At 34.6% G+C, this 23,818-nt stretch overlaps 2 protein-coding genes across 2 annotated transcripts; both read right to left on the bottom strand.

The window, feature by feature from the left end:
* Positions 1–1,506: 1,506 nt before the first annotated feature.
* On the bottom strand, positions 1,507–14,370 carry LOC140167432 (acidic mammalian chitinase-like). The gene is made up of 9 exons (XM_072190740.1): positions 14,244–14,370; positions 12,984–13,273; positions 12,627–12,779; positions 12,201–12,325; positions 11,007–11,130; positions 9,214–9,393; positions 7,845–7,964; positions 6,728–6,860; positions 1,507–2,462 (listed from the first exon to the last, which is right to left on the bottom strand). The coding sequence occupies exons 2-9, from the start codon at positions 13,179–13,181 to the stop codon at positions 2,209–2,211; spliced, it is 1,287 nt and encodes a 428-aa protein (XP_072046841.1). The 5' UTR covers positions 13,182–13,273; positions 14,244–14,370; the 3' UTR covers positions 1,507–2,208.
* A 6,704-nt stretch (positions 14,371–21,074) lies between these two features.
* On the bottom strand, positions 21,075–21,659 carry LOC140164128 (uncharacterized). The gene has a single exon (XM_072187375.1). It carries the CDS (start codon positions 21,657–21,659, stop codon positions 21,075–21,077), a length of 585 nt encoding a protein of 194 aa, XP_072043476.1.
* Positions 21,660–23,818: the final 2,159 nt, after the last annotated feature.

Below are 23,818 nucleotides of genomic sequence, written 5' to 3'. Positions count from 1 at the left end.
ATATCTCGAAATCCCAAGAAAGTATTACCCCGGGTAACAGTGATATACCACAACATACTGCCGAAGCCCCATGGTTCAGCTATGGTGCGGTAACCACTCTAGTTATATCACCTCGGTTTTCACCTCTGTTTTCATTAAATTTTGACTTGTAGTAAAACAACGAGCGTTTTGTTTTTCATAATCTTTCTTGAAACGGGTGTGCCATACAATGGTTCCCTAATGAGACCTTGTCCTCAACAAATAAAATTTATTTGTTTAATGACATTTAATGTCATATACAATTGATTGATAATTGATTGAAAATAATGAGATATTTTCGTATATTTTATTTGTATATGACATTTAATGTCATATACAATTGATTGATAATTGATTGAAAATAATGAGATATTTTCGTATATTTTATTTGTATATGACATTTAATGTCATATACAATTGATTGATAATTGATTGAAAATAATGAGATATTTTCGTAAAATTTCCTATATCTCCAGGAAACGGAAATTTTTCAAAATCAAACAAACTATATAAAAGCTGTTTTATTGTACCAATCTATACATTATTATGTTTTGATAGGCTCAAGTGTGTAAAAATACTGCATCCAAAACATAATAATGATAAAATTGGACGCTTTACGTCCAATATTTATTGGTCTTGCTATGAGTTTAAAATTCATAGCTCGACCAATAAATATGGGCTCAATTGATCCAATTATATATCATTATTTGGTCATATTTGATTCGAGCAGAGACACCATTCAGAGACACTTTGTATTAGCATTTGGATTTGGATAATTATGAGACACTATACAATAAAATAATAGACAAATTATACTCAGTGATGTTCCGCAAAAGTAAATTTATTGAGATTTCTACTAGAAAATTGAGATTTTATTTGTTTTGCTCTACATTTATTTCACAGTTTATTGATATTAATTCAAAAACAAAAGCCATACTTGTATTGTCGACATTAAAATAGTCTAAAAGATGTGTTTCATCAGAAAAATTTAACGGCAACGCAAGTGGCAGGCAACGAAATGCTAATGTATTTACGTCCTTTTTTTTATCCTTCCAATGGTTTGTTTTTGGGTTACCATCAAAATTAGCGTTAAAGTATTTCTGTAAGAATGTTAAAAAATTCCGCCACGTTTTCAATGTATTGTGAGCCAAATTATTACCATATAGAAAGAACTTAAAAATACATACCGGTAATCTTAGATTTCGATACAGTGTGATCATTAAGGGCTTTCCCGTTTTTACAGAGGATATTTTTAGAATACCGACTCAAATAAAAATTATCACAATCGTGTGAAAATTATGAACAGATCTTGTAACATGGAAGTGCTGTAATTTCTGGTTGGTGATAATAATATATAGGCCTAAGTAATCCGTTGCAGTTCAAGGATACCAAATTACTATTATTGTAACATTCAAAGAACGAGCAATGTATACTAACTTGATACAAGTTGGTATAACAAGTATAAAGAACAAGACGGTATATCTGCAAAAACAACAGGAACCAACAGGAATGCAAGTACAAAAGTGCACTGGAACAAGTGATGGAAATTATTGTGCACATATTGCAGACAAACCCAACCAAACAAGGAACAAGAAAAGTAGGTACAGAAGTAGATAAAGCTAAATTCTAGTTCCAAGGGCCACACATTAAAAAATACATGAAAAAAACCGACATTCCGGGCAGATAAACTGCTCTTCTTCAGCATGTTCAGGGACAAATAGCAACATTATAACATAATCAAACAACACAAACGACGTAATGCAGTTCAAGTTCAAATGCAAATAGAAAATTCAAGTTGAACTGCTAGTTATCACAAGACAACAGTTCAAAACTGAATGATGCTTATTTACCTACTTGCGCATCTTCATTATTTATTGCTCCAATCTGCTTCAGTTTGTCTGCTTATGTGGATAGTGATTTTCATCAATGATTGTTCCTGTGAACTTTTGAACTTGTATTCCTGTTGGTCCCTGTTGTTTTTATTTCCTTTTTTTTTTGTTAAAAAGAAATACAATCTGTTTTTATGGAAATGTAACAATATAATTATGTATACAATAACATAATGTGTATTGAAGGAATAGGCCTAGTATGATCAATATTGCTTTTAATTTCTTTAACTTTATAATTACAAACTAGCAAATCTAATTTAACAAATTACTTTCGGTAAATTGTAAGTGGTGTCATTTGCCTCTACACATTGCATTCAGCTACGTTGGAAGGCCAGTCACATGTTTTGGTTGTCGGATTAAAAACCGACCCATTCTGGCATTGCAGGAGATAGGTATTGCCATTGGCACATTGGTAGAATTTTGGATGGCATACGTCATACGGGTAGAAACCATCGGCTTTACCTTGGCAAAATGTCAGAGGTGGTGTGGTTGTTGTTGGAAATTGTGTTGGTGGTGGTGGTGTGGTTGGTGGCAGAGTTGGTGGTACGTAGCCGCCTGTTATAACGTGTAAATAAAAGAGATATTATAAATTCATAAATTATCTTAACATAGTTTAATTGGGATAACTATAATATCAAAAGCACTGGAGCAATATAACTCACAATTTGAAGATTGTTTTAATGGAATAATCATGAATCTGAGATAACAAATACAATAAAACAATCGCACCGGGGAATTTCCATAACCTGACCACCTTTTCTGACTACCTTTTCAGACCACCTTTTCTGACCATCTTTTTTGACAATCTTATTTGACATTATTTTGATGTTTGCTTCATTTTTATTATCTTTACACTTTGCACAATAATGTTGTACCATTCTGGATGTTAAGTGACATCCCAGCAAACACAAAACGTTTTCGACATCATTTGCAAAAGGTTATAAAAGGTTTAGAATACGTTTAAATGTCGGGTTATATAAAGGGTATATTAAGGGTGTAAAACGTTTTCATAACATTAAAAAACATTTCTTGATAATCAACTGCTCAGCAAACACAAAGTGTTTTATAGAAAACGTTAAATGTCGGGTTATATAAAGGGTATAAAACGTTTTTATAACGTTCCAAAAACATTTTGAAAACTTGATACAAAACATTCTAAACAGAATGTTATTTTGGGGTTCACAAAATATTTTACGAAAAATGTTTGCCCAAAATATTTGCAATAACGTTTTAAAAACGTTTTCATGACCTTTATATAACCCGACATTTAAATGTTATTAAAACGTTTTGAAAAATACATTTTAAGAACATTTGGAAAAAATGTTTGCAAAAATAGTTTACAATAACATTTTGAAAACATTTTAAAAATATTGTTGTAGTGTGTTTTCATACCAAACGTTTTAAAACGTTTTCATGACCTTTATATAACCCGACATTTTAATACGTTTTTACCGAAACAAAAAGCCAAAATATAACTTATTTAAAACGTTTTTAAAACGTTTTTGTGTTTGCTGGGATAAAATTGAAATTATCAAGTGAAATTTGTTTTGTTTTTCCATACTTCCATGGTTTTTCACATGGCAGTTAACTTCTCAGGAGAGAGGAGACAGTTACTTGCTCTACCATGTATTAATTACGCGTGCGCAGTGTGGACATGTGGAAGTCAAGCGGACATCAAAAGAATTGAAAACCTGCAGTTACAAATGGCCCGATATATTCTTAAGGCACCGCGTAATACCCCAGCGGCAGCCCTTTATGGTGATCTAGGATGGCAATCAATTGCCTCCATTCAAGATACTATTAGGATTAACTATTTTGCTCGTCTCAGATCAATGGATTTACATCGATGGCCAAAACTGCTTTTCAATACTTTATTCATTCTTGATTGCAATATTGACAAAATTCGCTTTAAATGGTTAAGCTCGACCAAATCTGCTCTCGATAAATGTGATAAGAACCGCCTTTTCACAAACGACGCGTCTATCAACATGATCAATCCACACTGGGCCAAATGTTGTAAAGAAATTATGAAAAATGTGTATGAAATTTCGTGGTATGACAATGCCAAAACCAAATCTTCTCTGGCTGAATATGTTAAGTTTAAACAAACACTTGCCTTTGAAAACTACCTTCTTGACAAAACTGATTTTTGGGAGTTAAGCCTCAAATTTAAAGCACGTTCAAACACTCTCCCCTTAAATGGTAGAATCCACGGTTGGACCGAGGGCATGGACGACACCTGCCCTCTATGCAAAAGCGGCAGCGAAAATCTTAGTCACTTCCTTTTCACCTGTAGGACTCTGAACACAATTCGCGCAGAAGAGTACCTGAAACTGGAAAGTGACCTTTATGATCAGCAACTTGAGGCCTTTTGGTACATATTTATTGCTGGGAATGAGGACATTAAAACGTGCTTGATGCTGGGGGCCCCCTTAGACATTGTAAATCATTTCTTAAACGTGCTTGGGCTCTTAGAGCTTCTCTTGTTAAATGATTCTATGCACAATTAATGCCAGTATTTTGCCATGCTAATGTATATTATTTTAATATTATTTTATATTTCGTTTTATTTGCCTGCTAACGACCCATTTCAAATCAACTTGGGTTGACACAGGCAATTTATTTATTTATTTTGCTTTTGTTCTGTGCCATAATAATTGTGCGTGTATATTGTTTTAAATCATTTCTTGTATATAATTATGTTTGATATTGTTTTGAACGCACCGCTGGTTAGGCGTGTGCCACTGTTACAAAAGTGTATGTTCCAATAAATAAATAAATAAAATAAAATATCATTTCAGGTGCTGGGTCAAAAATCAATAAAGTAAACACAATTACCACTTCACAAGGTCATATTCATGATATTTGTCATATACATGCCCTGATATATTAAGGGTGCAGCATGAATGTGAATATGGGTTTAGGTATACGAGGTATTGTTGGTCGAAGCAGATTTTCATGTTTAATATCTGAATCAATATATTATTGAAAAATAACACTTTGGTGTTTTGCAGAAGTTCATTATACAAATCATATACTTTGGAAAACTTGCTTAATTTATTGTTAATGAGTTATGTACGTTTTACAAAAGTGTTGTTGTTTCAGCCCTCTCTACAACATAACTCAAGAACCACAGGACCTACAAAAGTATATCTGTGATATTTGAATTATTCTACACGCTCGCTATGAATAAGCCCAATCGCCATAACTTTCAGGTTTTTTGTGACACTTTGACCTCTGACATAGCTGGAAAATTGCTGTATTCATTAATTTATTATTGTAATAATGTTATCATTATAAATAATAAAATAATTAATTTATACAATAATCAAATTTTGGGTTTGTTTTTATTCTAGTAACACGTTTTAAATTATATTTTGTACGCCGAAAACCCCAATTTTTCTGAATTTCAAAGGACAAAGTGTCCCAAAACTGCAAAATGTGCCCCACAATGCATTGCAAACTTCCAATGCCGATTGGGCTTATTGAGCAATGCAATTTTTGCTCACTACCATTTGCAAGGTGCTGTGAACTACTTTGATTTCTGCTGCTTCGACCAACAATGCATCGTATACCCTTAATTGTCCACCAGACAGACAAAGTCTGAACAGGGAAGTGCTGAGGGTAACACTAGGGAGCACTCGTTCGAATGAAAATTGGATGTGTGTGCAAAATTTTATTTTATTTGTTTTAAATAATTTCATTTACCACGAAAGTGTTGTAGTTTTTAAGTTTCAAGTTTTTATTTGGAAATTGCTTTTACATCAGTAGCACTCGATCCGATGGTGCATCCAAGACATTAAATATACAAACAAAACTGTATTATTAAAACAAAACAAAATCAAAGGATACTCGACAAGCAAAAGGTACAAATAAATAATCTAAAGTGAGAAAGAAATAACAACCATGTACCCTTAAAAAAGTTGTTTATCTATTAACAAGTCCAGCTTGCAAATTATCACCCAGCACAACTGTCTATGATTATGGATGGTGTAAAACACTAGGATCCAAAACATTCTCATCCATTAGTGCATGCACAGTTCTTTAACTCCAATACATTTGTAAATTCATTGAATGACCTTTGAAAATTTGGGTACAAAAACTCATACTCTGCAACTTGAGGTCAAATTTAGCACTATGATTGTTTAGTTAATGTAATTGGACTATGGCATTGGGATAAGGCCATTGTGGTCTATAGTGTAAGAATCAAATATCACAGGGCTCACTGTAAAAGCTGGTCAGAAAAGGTAGTCAGAAAAGGTGGTCAGGTTATGGAAACACCCATCGCACCGCCCACCTTTAATAGTTGTGATCATAGGCTGTTGAGAGCTGGTTCGGGCTTGGGGTAATCAATCAATCAATCAATCAATCAATCAATCAATCAATCAATCAATCAAGCAAGCAAGCAAGCAGGCACGCAAGCAAGCAATCAATCAATCTTTATTTTCAATGACAACAATAAATACAAATTTGAATGCTCAGAAGGCCAAAAGGACTGAAACAAACACCCCTTAACATAATGGCCTAAGTTTCATAATTTATCTAATAAAAACAATTACATACAAACACACACTCACCCCAATACACTCACCCCTGCGGTAGTTGAGATGGCCCGGGCCAAAGCCCAACATTCGTTAAATTACTGAAAATAACCAAATGTGGGGTAAATGAACCCAATATTGGGTAAATGTTTTACCCATTCTGTTTTTTACCCATTGTTCTAACTGTGCATTGTATCGTGTAAAGATTTGTTTTAAATCACTGGCGACTGTTATTCATATGAGTATAAAATGAATATAAAGTAATTCATTGTCACTTACTTTCTCTGATGTATTTCTTGACTTGTGTCATCAATGGCCACTTTCCTGCATCGCAGAATAAACCTTTGTAATCGTCTAGATCAAGAGCCCAAACCATTCCACCCCCAAGACCATTTTGTTGTATGTACATTGCCTAAATATGTGACAATAACAAAAAGTGTGAGTATCATGTGGCTAATAATACCGTAATTTTCAAAATATAAGCCGCACAGTGTGGAGAAACCGTTCAAGGTTTTAAATGTATTAGCTGTGGTTTTTGTTCATCCAAATTATTTCACATCACCCGGCCGGCATCAAGTCTTATTCTGAACTTACTGTACTGTACACTGCTTTTTTCTCCTGATTAAAGCATACAATTATACATGCAATGGCATCAATTTCTGTATTCAACCTCACATTTGCCTTAAAATGTTTATATAATTTAATGTTCTCGCACGAAATGCCTGCGTAGCGGAATTACAAGTACATCGACGTACATATCGATTTATAATGTCACGTTAAGGGGGTACTACACCCCTACCTAATTTTGTGTCTATTTTTGCATTTTTCGCAAAAATTATAGCGCATTGGTGACAAGTAAGATATGTATATTACCGGGGCAAGGATAACAATCACTGCACTAGAAATTTTATTTCAACACAGACAACAGTTGTGGAGTTACAGTCGAAAATGAGGGAAAACCAATATTTGATCAACAAATCAATAACTACTTGCCTTGAGTTGCTGAATTTTCAGTGCAGTATTTGTAAAACGCATTGAAAACGCCAAATTGCAGCCATGAAATATATAATATTAGTAAATCACCCAAGCGAATGTTAACGAAGGTATGTGGAAAAGAACTGCAATAACAATAACAAAACTATATGTGCCCAAAGAGTTGTCTTTGGCATGTCGCTTTTTGAAATATCACCAAAAATATCAAATTTGGGGAAAATGCCCCCAAATTTAAAACAAACACGAACCCTCCAAAATAAATATTAGCACTCGGCCGCCCAGTAACTACCTGCCGCTCTCCAGATACCTGTACTTCAAGTTCGCCCATACCCCACGCCTTAATAAGGTCTGATAATGTTTTAAATCGATCTTGTGCAAAAAGCTGAAGCAAAGTAATGCTTACCTTTTCATACAGACTGAGTTCATTATCGTAGCCGACCCAGTGTTTGTCGTCACAGGAGTACGGCACTTTTCTAACGTCATCCCATGTTGTTGTCATACCATTTCTTAGTTCTGTACAAATCTACGTAAGAATTGTAGATACAGATGTTGGATAATACACGATTTTGTCGACACAGCAAACACAAAAAGTTCTTAAAACGTTTATTCAAAATGTTTGAATAACATTTAACTGTCGGGTTACATAAAGATGATAAATATGTTTTTAAAACGTTATTGTAAAATATTTTGGGCAAACACTTTTGCAAAATATTATGTCAACAGTTAGATAACATTTTGTCAGAATGTTTTTCATCACGTTTTCAGAAATGTTTTATGAATGTTATTAAAATGTTTTCATACCATTTATATGACCCGACAATTAAGCATTTTCTGTAAAATGTTGTGTGTTTGGTGGGAAGTTAAATAGTCACACTTGATATGCATAGAAAATTGCTATTCCAAAGAGAGAATTATTCCGTAACACTCAAGAGCTATTTGACTTTAATAACTACATGTATAGACATAATTTAAACATTCCATTTGATTTTGAATGCAGATGAAATTAACAGGTTGTACATAGATGGGGCACACAAATATGGGATCAGAAATAATTGTTAGTATAGTAGAAGACCGTAGTGTGGAGTTCGTGACCAACTCATAGAACAAAGATTTGAAAGTTATTTGGGGATCTTTGATTGATTCTGAATCAATTTACCTTGGGCTCACCTCCTGAAACTTCCGGGCATTCCGGGGAGGGGTCAATCAAGGTTACATGGGGGTCAAATGTTCAGAATGCTCCAATTATGTCAAGTAATATATCAAATTACTCGTGTGGTCATGAGGACTCCAAAATGTATAGTTTGTTATGTGTCAGACCTTTCAAGAGGGCGCTATGACGAAAAAAATGTTCATAGGTCAACGACCTTTCTGAATTCTGACCATAGTTCACAACGTCCGATTTCGGTGATTTTGGTGTCTAATTATATGTTTTCTTGCATGAGAAATACAACTACGCAACTTAAAAAAACTGTACAAGGAACCGATGACCTCCTAATTACAATATGGATGCTTTTGGCAGCCATGTTGCAAAAGAGGGTTATCGGTTCCTGTTATAGTTTTTAATTTGCTTAGTTGTATTTCTCATCATAATTAGACACCAAAATCACCGAAATCGGACGTTGTTTACTATGGTCAGAATTCAAAAAGGTCGTTGACCTATGAAATTTTTTCGTCATAGCATTGAAAGGTCTGGCACAAATAATCCGTGTGCTTTCGTCAAATTCGATACCCTATTGTATTCCTGGTGGCTGATCTTATGCGATAAAACTCACCTCATAGTAAGCCCAGAATCCCTTTTCACCAGTGTATGGTCCAGCAGTACCACCACCATTTGCACCTGTGTTGATATCGCAACTGCTACCAACCATCCAGGTTCTGCCATACATTCCTAAACCGACGATCAGTTTGTTTGGGGGACAGCCATCTCGAACCCATTTCTCGGCGGCATAACTCTATTGATAAAAATATACATTCAAAATTGTTATTTGTTAAATACGGTGAATTATACTTGAATATTATTTTAATGCATGAAAATAAAAAATATTATATTGCTTGAATCAATTAATTATGTCCAATGAACTTGTGTAGTCAGTTTTGTTTGTGCAAGTAGTATGATATCATGTTAGTAATTGACATGTATGTCATGCCGCTGATCAGTTAGGCAATAGAAACAAATTGGTTCGATCTTTCGATCGAACATCGATGCTTGGTCAATCAATTTTTGAAATCAATTAATTAACTATGTGATCATAAATTATATGAATATTTGCCTATATTGATATTGACCAATATAAATTTAGCATTAATTTTGATTAATTAGTTGTTAGTTCATCAATAATAAGCATCGAAGGAGCATTGACGGTCAATCCTGAGATCGAACCAATTTGGTTCTGGTGCCTAAGTAATTACTGTATTGAAGAGAAGAAGCAATTTTTCTTTTTAAATGCAATATTGTACTCAGCTCCAAAACTCTGGATTGGTAGTAAAACGAATTAAAACAAGATGATAACATTTGGCATAAATCACGCTTTACAAACCCCTTAAGGATTAATTGATTGATTGATTTATTTATTATTATTTATATATTAAAACCATATTTATACAGGGTTACCCTTCAGATAAATCTGCTATTACAGGGGCCCTGTGTCATGTCATATAATATAAAGTACATAGTAATTGGTAGAATTATACATATTAGAATGATTAAAAATACAAACATCCAAATAGAACTATATATCAAATACATCAAATATCAAAAGTCATTAAAGTCATAAAGTAAAAATCTTTGGCTAGTTATTTACATTTCTCTGCGTCATAAAATATACATGTAATACTAGTATACATAAAATAATTAATAACTTAAAACATCCAAACATACATCAACTTATACATAAAATAATATCTAAAGTCATTAAAATCATAAAGACCTTGGCTAGTTATTTACATATTCACTGGGTCATAAAACATATATTATGTAAAATAATTAATAACACAAACATTCAAATATATATAGAAGCATACATCAAAATACATCAATCTTTAAAAGTCATAAAGTAAAACTTTGGCGCATTATTTACATTTTTCATATATACATTTTACAAAATATTAAAAGTTCAGAAATTATTGTGAAGTGCCCGTTTGAACAAGTTTGAGTTGTAATTTATTAACCTTAAATGTTGTGGCATCTCATTCCACGCTGTAACATCTCGATAATGAAAAGTTCTTTTTCCTGCTTCTGACGAGACCTTGTTATGGTAAAGACATAGACCTGAGCTTGACTTTGTTACGTAGGCGTGGTGGGTGTTAACATAGGAAAATTTAGTTCGTAGGTAATCTGGGGCATTCCCTGTCAAGCATTTATGAACAAGATTAATAAGATTGATATGAGAACGGTTTTTCAAAGTTTTCCATTTCAGAACATCATACATATCCAAAACACGTGCCCTTGGGCCTTCGTTAAGTACTAACCTCGCAAGTCTATTTTGGAGAACTTGTAATTTGTTACTAAGATCCTTAGAGCAATTGTTCCATACAAGATTGCAATAATCAAAAGGCATCAACTCACCACAGTCAGTTTCTTGTCGCCGCCTTCGTCATCAGGACCGGGGAACAAGCTGGTATGGTGACCAAGGTCCCACTCCCATTGACCGTGCAAGTCATAGGCCATAAGGTTGACAAAATCCAAATTACTGCAAATATTAACATCATCAATAACATTATGTTTACGCCTTCTCAATGGTGTCAAAAATTACTTAAGCCATATTATAACATTTGCTGAGGAGAACGCACTCAACAAAATGTTAAATTCTGGTTTTTACACGATTGTAATGTACTTTAGTCAATAAAGATACTCTGCAAAATTCAAGACTTTAGGTGCTGTAGTTTTGTCAAAATCCGAGATTTCGAATAAAACGATGGAGCCGGCGTTTTATTATTACGATGGAAATATAAGTCGAACACGTATGCACAGTACGTACACGGCGTGCGGGATACACATTCACACACACCCCGAGGATCGTACCGTATTACAACCGCGGGAGTAACATGCATGGGCGCTAGTAGTAAATTCCAATTTTCTATGCTTTACCTCACTTGTTCGGCTCAAAATTAAAAGGGACATATCTGACAGTAAAAGCTAACATTTTATAGAAAATGAATACTAATCTATTTTACAGAAATGTTATAATATGGCTTTTGTGTTTATCAATATCAGGAAAATATTGCTTTGCGGTCAAATACACGTTCTTTCACCTAGCAACCGCATCATAAGCAATAGGTTTATCAATTTTAAATTTTAGCGTTGTCTCAAAAACGGTGTATGATTTGCTTCGTAAATCTTAGCGATTATAGATAGTTTTATTCTACTTTTAGCGCGCGACGGGCGACTGTTCTCTGCCCAATACACTTGTCATTTCATTGTACATTAACCCTAACAGGACGGTATACTACAAAATACTACTTGATATGTGCGCTGTTCGTGCATGCATCCCACGTGGTGTGATGACGCAATCGCCCTAAGTGATATATAGGCACGGTTTCGCTGGCCAGCAAAGCCCAAGACCCGTGGCAAAGTGTCGCCGACCCAGTGCCTGGCATGCGAGGGGTCTCGGGTTCGAATCCCACCCAGAGCAAACAACTTCTTTCCTTCTTTTCTCTCTTTATTCCTTCCTTCTTTCCCTTCCCGTCGCCAAAAAACCCTTAGCCGGTTAGGGTTAAGATGTAGAAATTATATGGTTATTTCAATTTGTTTAATACATACGCAGAAAGTCCTGGTACATCGTATCCTAAATCAATGTTGTATTCTCCTGCAGGCACTGCCATACTGATAGTCATACGTGGCAATCCAGAGGCTTCAGATTCAGCTTTATAAGCTTCTCGCAATTCCTATACAGGACAATCAACATGATCAATAGAACAATAAGAACTTGATAACCAGGATAATGTAAAACAACTCAACTCAGCAGCATTTATGACATTTTCAATCTACATGTACACACCAATCAAAACATAATATGGTTTTTATGCATTTCATGTTATTTTTACAGTTGACGTAATTATCAAAGATAACAAATTCTCACTAGATCAGTCGTGGTTTTTCTGACTAATGAAGCAAAGATTATAAACCGTTTTAGCATAAAAGATTATAACTGTAATAAAGCGGTGAGAATACGAATGGTTGACTTACTTTAACGAGATCAACATATCCTTGCTTATCGCTACTCTTTCCGCCTCTCTGGCATGGGTACTCCCAATCCAAATCAAGACCATCAAAATTCCATTGTCTCAGATAGGTAATTGAATGATCGATGAACTGTTTACGAGTCGCTCTGCTCACTACCTACAAAGTTATAACAAGAGGAGAAAATACATTTGGAGTTTAGGTTGTGCATGTTTTTAACCGTTTTCTTTCATTTACTAATCATTCTTTTGAAGAGTCAAATAAAGTCTAGAATATGAATTTACACACCGAATGATAACTTCCTTGGTTATATTTGTTGTTTATCATTAACCTGAAACCAAAATTTAGTCATGCAGTATTTACCATATCTGTAAAGTTGGTGGACGCATGGGTCCATCCACCAACTGCCAGAATTGTTTTCAAATCTGGGTTGACTTTCTTAAGATCTGTAAATTCTGTATAATAAACTGGTCCAGTGACGTCGTGATCTTCATAGGGGGCTAGACCGTAGCCATTTTCATTGACGACTTTGGCAAAGGAGTAGATGAGATGGGTGCACATAAATGCGTCGAGGTCCTTTGGTGTGAGATTGACTGGTTCCGGACGATAGACGGCCCAGTTGGTATGGTAACATACTAGCTTGGGTTCATTTTCTATCAGAATAGAACAAAATTTAATACATATTGTTGTTAGTATTATGCAAGATGTATGTGAAATGCAATAAATTCTAGCATTAATGTAATAAAATAAAAATTTAAACAGAACAACATCTGCTAGGTGACGCAGTGTGGGACTATTAGTCCGTATGCCTTCCGCGAGGTAGTAAAGTCAAATTAAAGATTCCTTGCGTCTTTTCCTTTCTGAAAATGTATACTTTTGACACTTCAATCATCATTACATTTATTATTATTTATTATTATTATTATTATTATTATTATTATTATTATTATTATTATTATTATTATTATTATTATTATTATTATTATGAGTGGTACATTATTGTGTTTTGAACGTATAACGATATTACTAGCCACACGTGGTTATGATATCGGTGTTACAAGAATTCTATATATTAAAATGAAAACTATTTTAACCGAGACAAAATATGAAAACGTTATTTTAAAAAATACCGTAGATTTAAATTAAAAGCATACTGGCATTGGACTATTATTATTATTACTGGTCGTTATCAAATCCCCGATCTCGTTATTCGCTCCATTGTATGCAAGGACAGCACGGGCTAATTCGTTAAATAGACTTGAAAAATATTCTTGAAACCACTCTGCAATAAGATGGATCTTGTCCCAGTGCCCTATTATTGCGATTTTTAAAATCATTTTGGTTACGTGAATTAGGAAGGCGTGTGGAATACATGTAGCGCAACCGCAAAGATCAATGTTGTTGCATCACGACTTTGGGCAGGTCCCTTCGCTCCCCCGATACTATTCCCCACTACAACCCGGCCGTTCGCGTTTAACTCAGACATTGTTGCTATTCCCGCCGCCATTTTTAAAAATCAATAATACAGGTGCATACAAAATGGCGACTATCACTGCTTAGATCATACGATGAAAATTGAACATCAAAATACAACTCAAATCACGAAGAAAACTGAAAAATCACCGGTTACAGTTTGTCACTGGTGTTTTACAAATCACTAGATTCCATTTGTAGCCGACAAAATTCCTTCAAAAGGTGAAAAACTCAGGCGAAATTGCAGACGATGTTGAGCTGCGAGCACTACCTCACACAGGACGCCACCAACCCTTGAAACTGATAAAATACCACTTGTTAATATTTCCTGTCATTTTTGCTTGATTTAAAAATCATTAATTCACTATATGTAACTCTAAAACATACATGGCTCAAGACAGCTTAATAAATTGGCTAGAAATAATGAGTCAGGAATGCGAAATATTGTGATTACGGTGCAATTCGCAATTCGTGACGCGGCCAAATCCAGTGTGTATGTCCAATGCAGGCAAGTCGTATTCAGTATGTTGTTAATGCCAGCAAACGCGTGTAAACAAAACAAACATTTGCAGTCCAAATGCAAATCAGATTTTTATTTTGAATTTTGAGGCCCTAAAAGCAGTTATTATGGATTCATTGATGCAAAAAGATGTCAATTTAGCCCATGCACCAGATACAGTTTTTACAAGCGTGAAAGTCTTGCCATTTTTTAAAATATAAGGACATAATTTTGATTTTTTTTTGACAACATTGCACGATTTTTTTTGTGACAAGATATTGTCGAAAAATATATAAGCAAACATTTTTGCACTATTGTTTAGAGCACATCAAAGTCTAGGGAATGTTTCTCATTTTTTCTAAATATTTGTTTTAAACAAAATATAGGCCTATACACCATTTGCTTAATAGAGTGACAAAATAGCTTTTTTTTAACATGTTTTTCCAATATTTCAAAAAAAGAGACAAATTTAAAGAAACCTTCCCTAATTTCATGTATCTTCCTAATTTAAATTATTTTACTCCTGATTTTTTTAAATGTCACAAAAAATGTGGGTAAAAATGTGCATTTTTGTGATTTTTCAAAAACTAATGAATTAAACAAAAATTTGACATCGCCATGGGATTCCTCAACTCATTTCCTTTCCAAATATATATAGTTTTATATACTTTGGACATGAAATTCGGAAATAATAATGCTCGAAAATGTTCATGTTAATTCTCTCCCGTTACTCTGGCCTTAAGGGGGTAATACACCCATATGGTAAATATGTGATTATTTTTGCATTTTTCTCAAGAAATAATAATGCACTGGCATATATATTATAAGGAATCCAATTACTACACTGAAATTTCAGTGACTCAAGACCAGCGGTTCAGTATATACGATAGGAAGTGAGGTGGTACAATGTACCTTATTTCTTATCATAAATATAACGAAACACTTGTCTTGGGTCACTGAAATTCTAAATGTTATTATTAGTGTTATTATTATTATTATTATTATTATTATTATTATTATTATCGTCATCATCATCATCACTAGATATATTCATCAAAACCACTCAAATAGCAACCAAAATGACTGCATTACTTGGAGATTTACATTCAAGTTCTTAGAGTAATAATAAGATACATAAAAAGATCATTATTGCAGGTAAATTATCAAAAAAAAGCACAACGCAGAAGATGGGTAGCTGCACTGCACGTTATAAGCTTAAAAGATATACAATAGAGATACAATAAAACAATTATTGCTACCTCCACGAAGGCATACGGATTATAGAAGAAGAAGAAGAAGACGAGGAAGAAGAAGAAGAAGACGAATAAGAAGAAGAAGAAGAAGAAGAAGAAGAAGAGATTATTGATTTATTTGATCAATATCAATTTCTCTGCATACTTACGTGCCACAGCACATCCAAGAACAGTCAATACGGTCAACAGAAGTAACATGGTGACTGCAACTTCCTTTTATTCAACTGAACAAATTGCGTGAAAGATAATTAAGAATTTTAGGAATCAGTGGCTAAGAATTGAATATGAATATTTAGATTTTCACTACACATAAATGAAAATGAACCAGCGAGCATCCTAGATTTGAACCTGGCATAGGCCCTGGGTATGGGTGGCTGATAGTTCAGCTTGGAGATAGAATAAACATAATATATCGAAAGTTTGTTATATTTTTTGGAAATGCTCGCAAAGCGCGCGAAAAAAGGCCACGCTTATAAAAAGTGGTCATCCAAAACAAAATGCAACTTCTTGAAATCGGTTAACTTTGGGCTTTTGTATGTTGTTGAAAATTATTAGGCTGAGCCTTACAACTGAATTTATCTCAATTAGAATGCAATGTTGAGAGTCAATTCTAAGTTAATATAATAATATCTTGCTGTTTCAAAGCTACGTTGAAAAGTATTAATCTAAGAAGGTGATATTTTTATTAAATTATTATGCTGTCACTTACCTTCGATTCACAAAGTTAAAATTCGCACCAATGAAAGGGAACGTTTTTCATTTCATTCAAAATTTATATAGATCTTTACCGTAATTGCCCACCTTTCGCCGTAGATGGGGTATACATCGATGTCACGTGACAAAAAATGTTGAATTGAAAAATTCCATGTTTACCCCATCTACGGCGAAAGGTGGGCAATTACGAAAAAGGTCTATACCATCAGCGAACAGTTGACATTTGGCATATGTTGCGGTCTCACGACCGGTGTCATATTTCAAAATTCTTCGATTTGAGTCAATAAATTGATGGTTTTCAATAATTTCTAGGCGATTATCTAACATGTCTAATAATTTTGATGTGCTGTCAGTAACAACTAAATGACAGTTTATTATTATTTTTTTAATTTCTTGTCTCTTGTCAACAGAGAAAAAAACATTGATTCAAATACTCGGTTAGCGCACGCTCATAGTTCATGCACCTTACACAGTTAACCCAATGTTTTTATAATAATCATAATAGGTAAATACCCAAGCTACACAGTTATAGAAGAAAGGACGTGCCCAGGTACTCCACTGTATCTTGGAAAGGGGGTGGGGGGGGGGTAACTATTTCAGTTTGGTTAGTTAGCATTTGGCTAGTAAAATTTAATTTATTCGGTCCTATTTTGGCTAGTTAAATGTTGGTTACTCAGGCTAGTTAAATTTTGGTCACTCATGCTAGTTAAATTGTGGTCCCTCATGCTAGTGAAATTTTGGTCCCTCATGTTAGTTAAATTTTGGTCCCTCATGCTAGTTAAATTTTGGTCCCTCATGCTAGTTAAATTTTGGTCCCTCATGCTAGTTAAATTTTGGTCCCTCATGCTAGTTAAATTTTGGTCCCTCATGCTAGTTAAATTTTGGTCCCTCATGCTAGTTAAATTTTGGTCCCTCATGTTAGTTAAATTGGCTCAATCAAGCTAGTTAGTTTGAGAGTCTTAAATTTTAACTAGTCTCAGGGACTAAAATTTAACTATCCTGAAGAACAAAATTTTAGGTAGCCTAAGGGACAAAAATTTAACTAGCCTGAGGTACAACATTTTAACTAGCCTGAGGACCTAAAATTGAACTAGCCGAGCGACTAACATTTAACTACTGCATTTAACTAGCCAAAATCGGACGCCCTCTCTTAATTTTTAAATTAACTAGTCAAGCAGTAGAGAGGTGACCGTATTTTGCCGGAACCGGTTAGGGTTTGGGTTAGGTTTAGGGTTGGGGTTAGGGCTAGGGTTAGTGCTTCCTGCAAATACTGTCATCGTCACTCTCCTGGTCAAATATCAAATCTCTTGGACTCCAGGATCAAATCGTAGCCCTGGACACGCCCCCTTGCTAAATGTAAGAGATTATTTAATGCAATGATGTCATAGATATTGGAATTCGTTTGAAAATACGCAATTTGTTACAGAATTAATTTTTCAATGTCATAATTACATACAGTGTCATTCAAGTGTCAGTATGATATGGTTATTTTATATCATTTGATTTGATTTAATAATAATAATAATAATAATAATAATCACTTGTAATTCGCCATCAATCTAGAACTATTCCGAGGCGCAGACATGAAAAACAAATAAGAACAATTAAATATTAACATACATAAAGTGCAAGTACAATTAAAACATTAAAATATACATCAGTTACATCAGTTATTGCTTGGTATATGCTTTGCTAAATAAATGAGTCTTTAACAAGTTCTTAAAAGTCTGAAAGCAATCACAGTTTCTAATATTCAGAGGTAACAAGTTCCAAAGTGTGGGTGCAACAACAGATAAGGCTCGATCTCCGAATGTAGATGAAGCCCGTGGAACGACAAGTAATTGTTTATCAGAAGACCGAAGTGTACGAGTCGGAGTATATGGAAGAAGAAGATTCATTAAATACTCTGGTGCAGTGCCATTCAAAGCTTTCCATGTTAAAATGAGTATTTTAAAGTCAATTCTCTCACGAATAGGTAGCCAGTGAAGATCTTTTAATATAGGAGTTATGTGATCAAATTTTCGTGTCTTTGTAAGAATACGAGCAGTAGCATTTTGTGCAAGTTGAAGTTTGCGACGTAAGCGATCAGTGATGCCAGTTAGAAGAGAATTTCCATTGTCAAGGCGTGATGTAATAAGTGCATGAATAATGGTTGCAGCAGTTTCATATGTTAAGATTTTTCTAATACTATTTGCATTTCTAATGTGGAAGTATACAGACTGGCATATACGTTTGACATAATGATCCATACACAAATTATCATCAAAAACAATTCCTAGGTTACGGGCACTTTTGAAGCATGGATTGTAGCGGTACCGACATGAATGGAATGATCTTGAATTTTCTGCTGCTGATATTTTGAAGTCATGATTAGAAATTCTGTTTTTTCATAGTTTAGTTTGAGTTAATTCATTGACATCCATGACTTTATTTCTAATATACAAGCCTATGCTTGTTTGCGAGCGTACATTTCATCATTTGGATCATATAAATCAAAGGGTATATACATACAGTTGTGTATCGTCAGCATAAGCATGAACAAACAAACCGTGTTTCCGTGATTAATCACATTGTCTAAATTAAGCAAAATAATATAGACCATATGGTCCATATGCGCAAAACTAATTAGATCTGGTCTAACCATGGGGATTAGTCTTACGAAGAAGGAACTTTTTGGTATTTACGTACCTTATTCTATATTATTGTGGATCCTGTTAAAGGCAAATACATGTAGCTTAATATTAGATGGCTGCAGTTCAACTTTTGGACTTTGCTAGAAATAAAGGAGTAAAAAAAAAAGAGTAAAATGATCCCTCCCAAATTCTAACTTGTTTGCATACGTACCAATGACTTGATCATAAACATTATACACGCTTTATTTTAAATTGATTCCCCGCGTCAATCACAAGTTAACATTATCAGATATTAATCATTATTCACATTAAATTTCGTTTCCTCTCTGTTGTGCAATTGATTTCAGTTTACATGCACTAAAATCGCGCAAATGAGGGAAGGAACTCTTTAGTATAAAAGGGTATAAAACGTTTTCATAACATTTAAAAACATTTGTTGATAACCTACTGGAAATATTCTAACATTATGTTACACTTAAAAATATTTGGCTAAAAATGTTTGCAAAAATAATTTTCCAATAACATTTTGGAAAAATTTTTAAAATATTGTTGCAGTGTGTTTTCATACAAATGTTTCAAAACGTTTCCATTGCCTTTATATAACCCGACATCATCATCATCATCATCATCATCATCATCATCAGCCGTATTCGGCCCACTGCAGGGTGAAAGCCTCCCCAAGTTGGCACCAAAGATTCTTGTCATTTGCTTTTATCATCCACCTGATCCCTATGAAACTTGCTATCTCATCCTTCCATCTGACTTTCTGTCTGCCTTGGTGTCTTGAGCCCAGCCAAGGCCTCCATTCTGTGACATTCTTTGTCCATCTATTATCTGTTGATCTTGCAAAATGGCCAGCCCAATGCCACTTCTTCATCTTTAGTGTGTGGATTATGTCTGTAACTTCTGTTTGGCTCCTGATGCATGCCACGGTTTTCCTGTCCCTTTTGGTGAAGCCCAGCATACACCTTTCGATGCTATGCTGTGCAGTTTTCAGGTTTTGCTCCATCATCTTAGTAAGTGACCATGTTTCAGCTCCATAGCTCATGGCTGGCAGTACACATTGGTTGAAAACCTTTCGTTTCAGACAAGTTGGCATCTTACTTCTCATGATGTCATCGAGCTTACCAAATGCACACCAACCCGCCCTAGTCATCCATGTGATTGTGAGTCATGGTGATTAGTTGTCTTAAGTACACATATTGGTCCACCTTTTCTATTTCTATGTGTTCCCTACCATGACTAGCTGTTTTGTGGCAAACTGGTTGAACATGACTTTCGTCTTTTTCATGTATATCGTTAGTCCCACTGGGTTGCTATGCTGGTTCAGATCTTTGATCATTTCTCTTAGATCTTTAGCATTGTCTGTTATTATGACTATGTCATCTGCGAAGCGAAGGTGATTTAGGTTGTCTTTTAGGTTGCCCTTACCAGTCCAGGTGACGTATAATTTCTTGAAGTACCGCATTAAACAGTTTAGGTGAAATGGTATCACCTTGTCGCACCCCTCGTTGGATAGATATCTTATCACTCTCCTTGTGGAGGCGGATTGTTGAAATGCCCTTGATGTAGATAGCATTTATTATCTGGATGTATCCAGATGCAGAATGGATGACTTGCTGTTTGAGGGCTGTGATGACTGCCTGGATCTCAATGCTATCAAAAGCTTTTCGTAGTCAATGAGTCCAAAGCACAGCGTCTGTCTATATTCACCTATCTTTTCAACAATTTGGTTGATGACATGAAGGTGATCCATGGTTGAATAGCCGCTCCGAAACTCCGCCTGTTCCCTGGGTTGGTTGAAGTCAAGGATGTTGGTGATTTGATTTGTGAGAACTTTGGTGAAAAGTTTGTATGTGTTTGAGAGAAAGCTGATTGGTCTTTAATTCTTCAAGTCTTTGATGTCCCCTTTCATGTGGATAAGAATAATTATAAGGGCATTATTCCAACTGTCCGATGTCTGGTTTGTCTGGATACATAGTGATGTGAATAGCGTTGCAAGCTCTGCCTTTACTGCGCTGCCTCCATCCATGAGAATGTCCACTGGCACTCCATCTTCTCCTGGTGCTTTGCCTCTTTTCATGTCATTAAGACATTTTTCAACTTCATCGTCTCCAATTGGTGGTATATTATCTTCTGCACTTTCAACATCTATAATTGGTGGCGTTATTTGGAATTTGCTGGTGAAGAGATCTTGGTAGAACTCTTCTACCCGTTTGATGACTAGTTCTCTGTCTGAGATTATGTTTCCGTCTTCCCCCTTCAGTGCTATTATTTGAGATTTCCCAGTGGCAAGTCCTTGCTTTGTTTTCTTGTAGCTTTTGTTATCTTCAAGAGTTTTTTGAATCATCTTTGTGTTGTGTGCTCGAATTTCATTCGTCATTCGCTTCCTTATGGTTTTGCATAATTCTGTGCACTCGATATGTTGGATTCCAATCGTTTTCTTCATGTCCCGTCTCTTCTTCATCATTTCAAAAGTTTCCTTTGAAATCTTGTCTATCTTCCGTGGGTCTTTTTCCCTGCTGTCTCCAACGCACAATCTAGGATTGTGTTTGTAAGTCTCTCACAGACATCATTTACATCTAGGTCTTCTGCTTCATCCTTCAGGAGATCAAACTTGTTTTGCAGCTTCATCTGGAATTCTGTTATAGCTTATCCAGATTGACCTGCATCCTTCATTTTTGCGCGGGTTTGTATCTTTCCAATTTCAAGTTGAAAGAGATCCGTGCTCTTACTAGCTTGTGGTCACTTTCAGTGTTAAAGCGGTTTAGAACTGAGACATCTGTCACATTTTTTGGTTCACTTGTCAAGATGAAATCAATTTCATTTTGATACAACCCGACATACAATGTTATTAAAATGATTTTATCTAAACCAAAACCCAAAATATAACATGTTTGAAACGTTTTAAAAACATTTTTGTGTTTTCTGGACATTTTGATATTTTCTAGTGGAAAGGGTCATTGAACTTTGAACAGAGAGTCAAGCTCAAAACTACTCAGACCTGTTCAAAATTCACAGATCCACTGGTAATAAGGATTAAGAAAAAGTATACTTTGACCTATCTATGATGTACGGTTATGGAGTTATGGGCAAAAGAGTGACATTGTGACGTCTTTTTTTGTTTAATCATTTTGCCCCCGTGGGCAGGGGGGTGAAAATGAAATTTGCTCTGATTTTTATGAAACTAGTCTCAATGCATTTGTCTTGTTGCAAGAAATCAGAAAAAAGGATAATTCTAACTATCTTGGGTCAAATTGATTTTATATAAATTTAGAACTCAATGCGACTCAATATAGGTATTGTCGATTTTGATATGTTACTAAGGTAACGAAACATCAAACATAGCACAAACCATTATTTTTCTGATTTATCATGGATAGGCCAATAATGTGGGAGTGTTTACTTTTTATGAGTTAGAGTAAGAGTTGGAGTTAGAGTCAGAGTTAGAGTTGCATTTTAGAGTTCGATTTAGAGTTAGAGTTGCACTTTAGAGTTAGAGTTACATTTTAGAGTTCGATTTAGAGTTAGAGTTGCATTTTAGAGTTAGAGTTACATTTTAGAGTTAGAGTTGCAATTTAGAGTTGAATTTAGAGTTACCATATTCATTCCAATAAACGCCCATGCCCCAATAAGCTCCCACACAGGGAGCGTTTTTCAATTTTGCTCCATGTGGTGCCAACATTAGACCTATGACGTCGTGTTACTTTTTGCTCATAACACCAAAACCGACGTCAAACTTTTTCTGAATCCTAGAAACACATTGCTTGTGTTTTAACCAGGTCCGAGCAATTTTAAACTTGACCTCTGTGTAAAAGTTCAACGACTTTTTCCCCAACAAATAAGGGTGATGTTGAAATGCATACATAGCCTGTATAATAAGTGCTATAAGTAAGTACCGCATCTCTGCCAAATACTTAATTTAACATGATTTGCCCGATTGTTACGGGAATTTATTGTTTATCACATAGAATTGTTTGTGTGATTTGTTTCTCTATATCTGAAGTATCAAAAACGCCTTTTTGTTTGAAATCGTCATCGATATATTATATAATTTTAATTAAAGATAGTAATAGTAAAGTGTATATCCTATAACTAAACTTAATAGAAACTTGATAAATTAAACTTAAGCTTTACAACAAACGCCTGTCATGATACAAAATAATGATTGGCAAATGTCAGGCAAAAGTTATCTCAAGTTTCAAATATGAAGTTCATCATGCGACTACTGGATAAATAACCCAAAGCAAATAATTTGATAAAACAGTGGACAGATTCTGTCAATTAAATACAATTTGACATTTCAAAATAACTGTGGGTATTTTATCACATGTCACGAAAACAGAAAGAAATAGGAATATATAAATAACCTCTGTTGTTCTAAATATTCCTCAAACAGTCATTTACCACTTTTGGTAAGTCATGTTACTTTGTAATGTAAAGATTCATAATACAATTCTAAGCATTATTAGTGTAACGGAACACCTAAGATGTTTAAGAGTACAGACAACTTCATAGGTTTGTAGTTACATCATGTATATTAATTAAGATGTTTTAATATCCATTGATTTTCTAATGATGTTATGTCTTGTATAATATTGATGGTGTTATCGTTTTCACACAGAT

This window comes from Amphiura filiformis, chromosome 1 (genome assembly GCF_039555335.1).
Source record: "Amphiura filiformis chromosome 1, Afil_fr2py, whole genome shotgun sequence".
Taxonomy (NCBI): Eukaryota; Metazoa; Echinodermata; class Ophiuroidea; order Amphilepidida; family Amphiuridae; genus Amphiura; species Amphiura filiformis.
The sequence above is the reverse complement of the archived record's forward strand: the minus strand, read 5'-3'. Positions and strand labels throughout refer to the sequence as shown.

Coding starts and splice junctions, on each gene's coding strand:
- LOC140167432 (XM_072190740.1), bottom strand. CDS start 13,181: ATGTGCACCCATCTCATCTACTCCTTTGCCAAAGTCGTCAATGAAAAT. Junction 11,131..12,200: donor GATGTACCAGGACTTTCTGC/GTATGTATTAAA, acceptor TAATATTTGCAG/TAATTTGGATTTTGTCAACC. Junction 7,965..9,213: donor GATTCTGGGCTTACTATGAG/GTGAGTTTTATC, acceptor ATTCTTACGTAG/ATTTGTACAGAACTAAGAAA.
- LOC140164128 (XM_072187375.1), bottom strand. CDS start 21,659: ATGAAGAAGAGACGGGACATGAAGAAAACGATTGGAATCCAACATATC.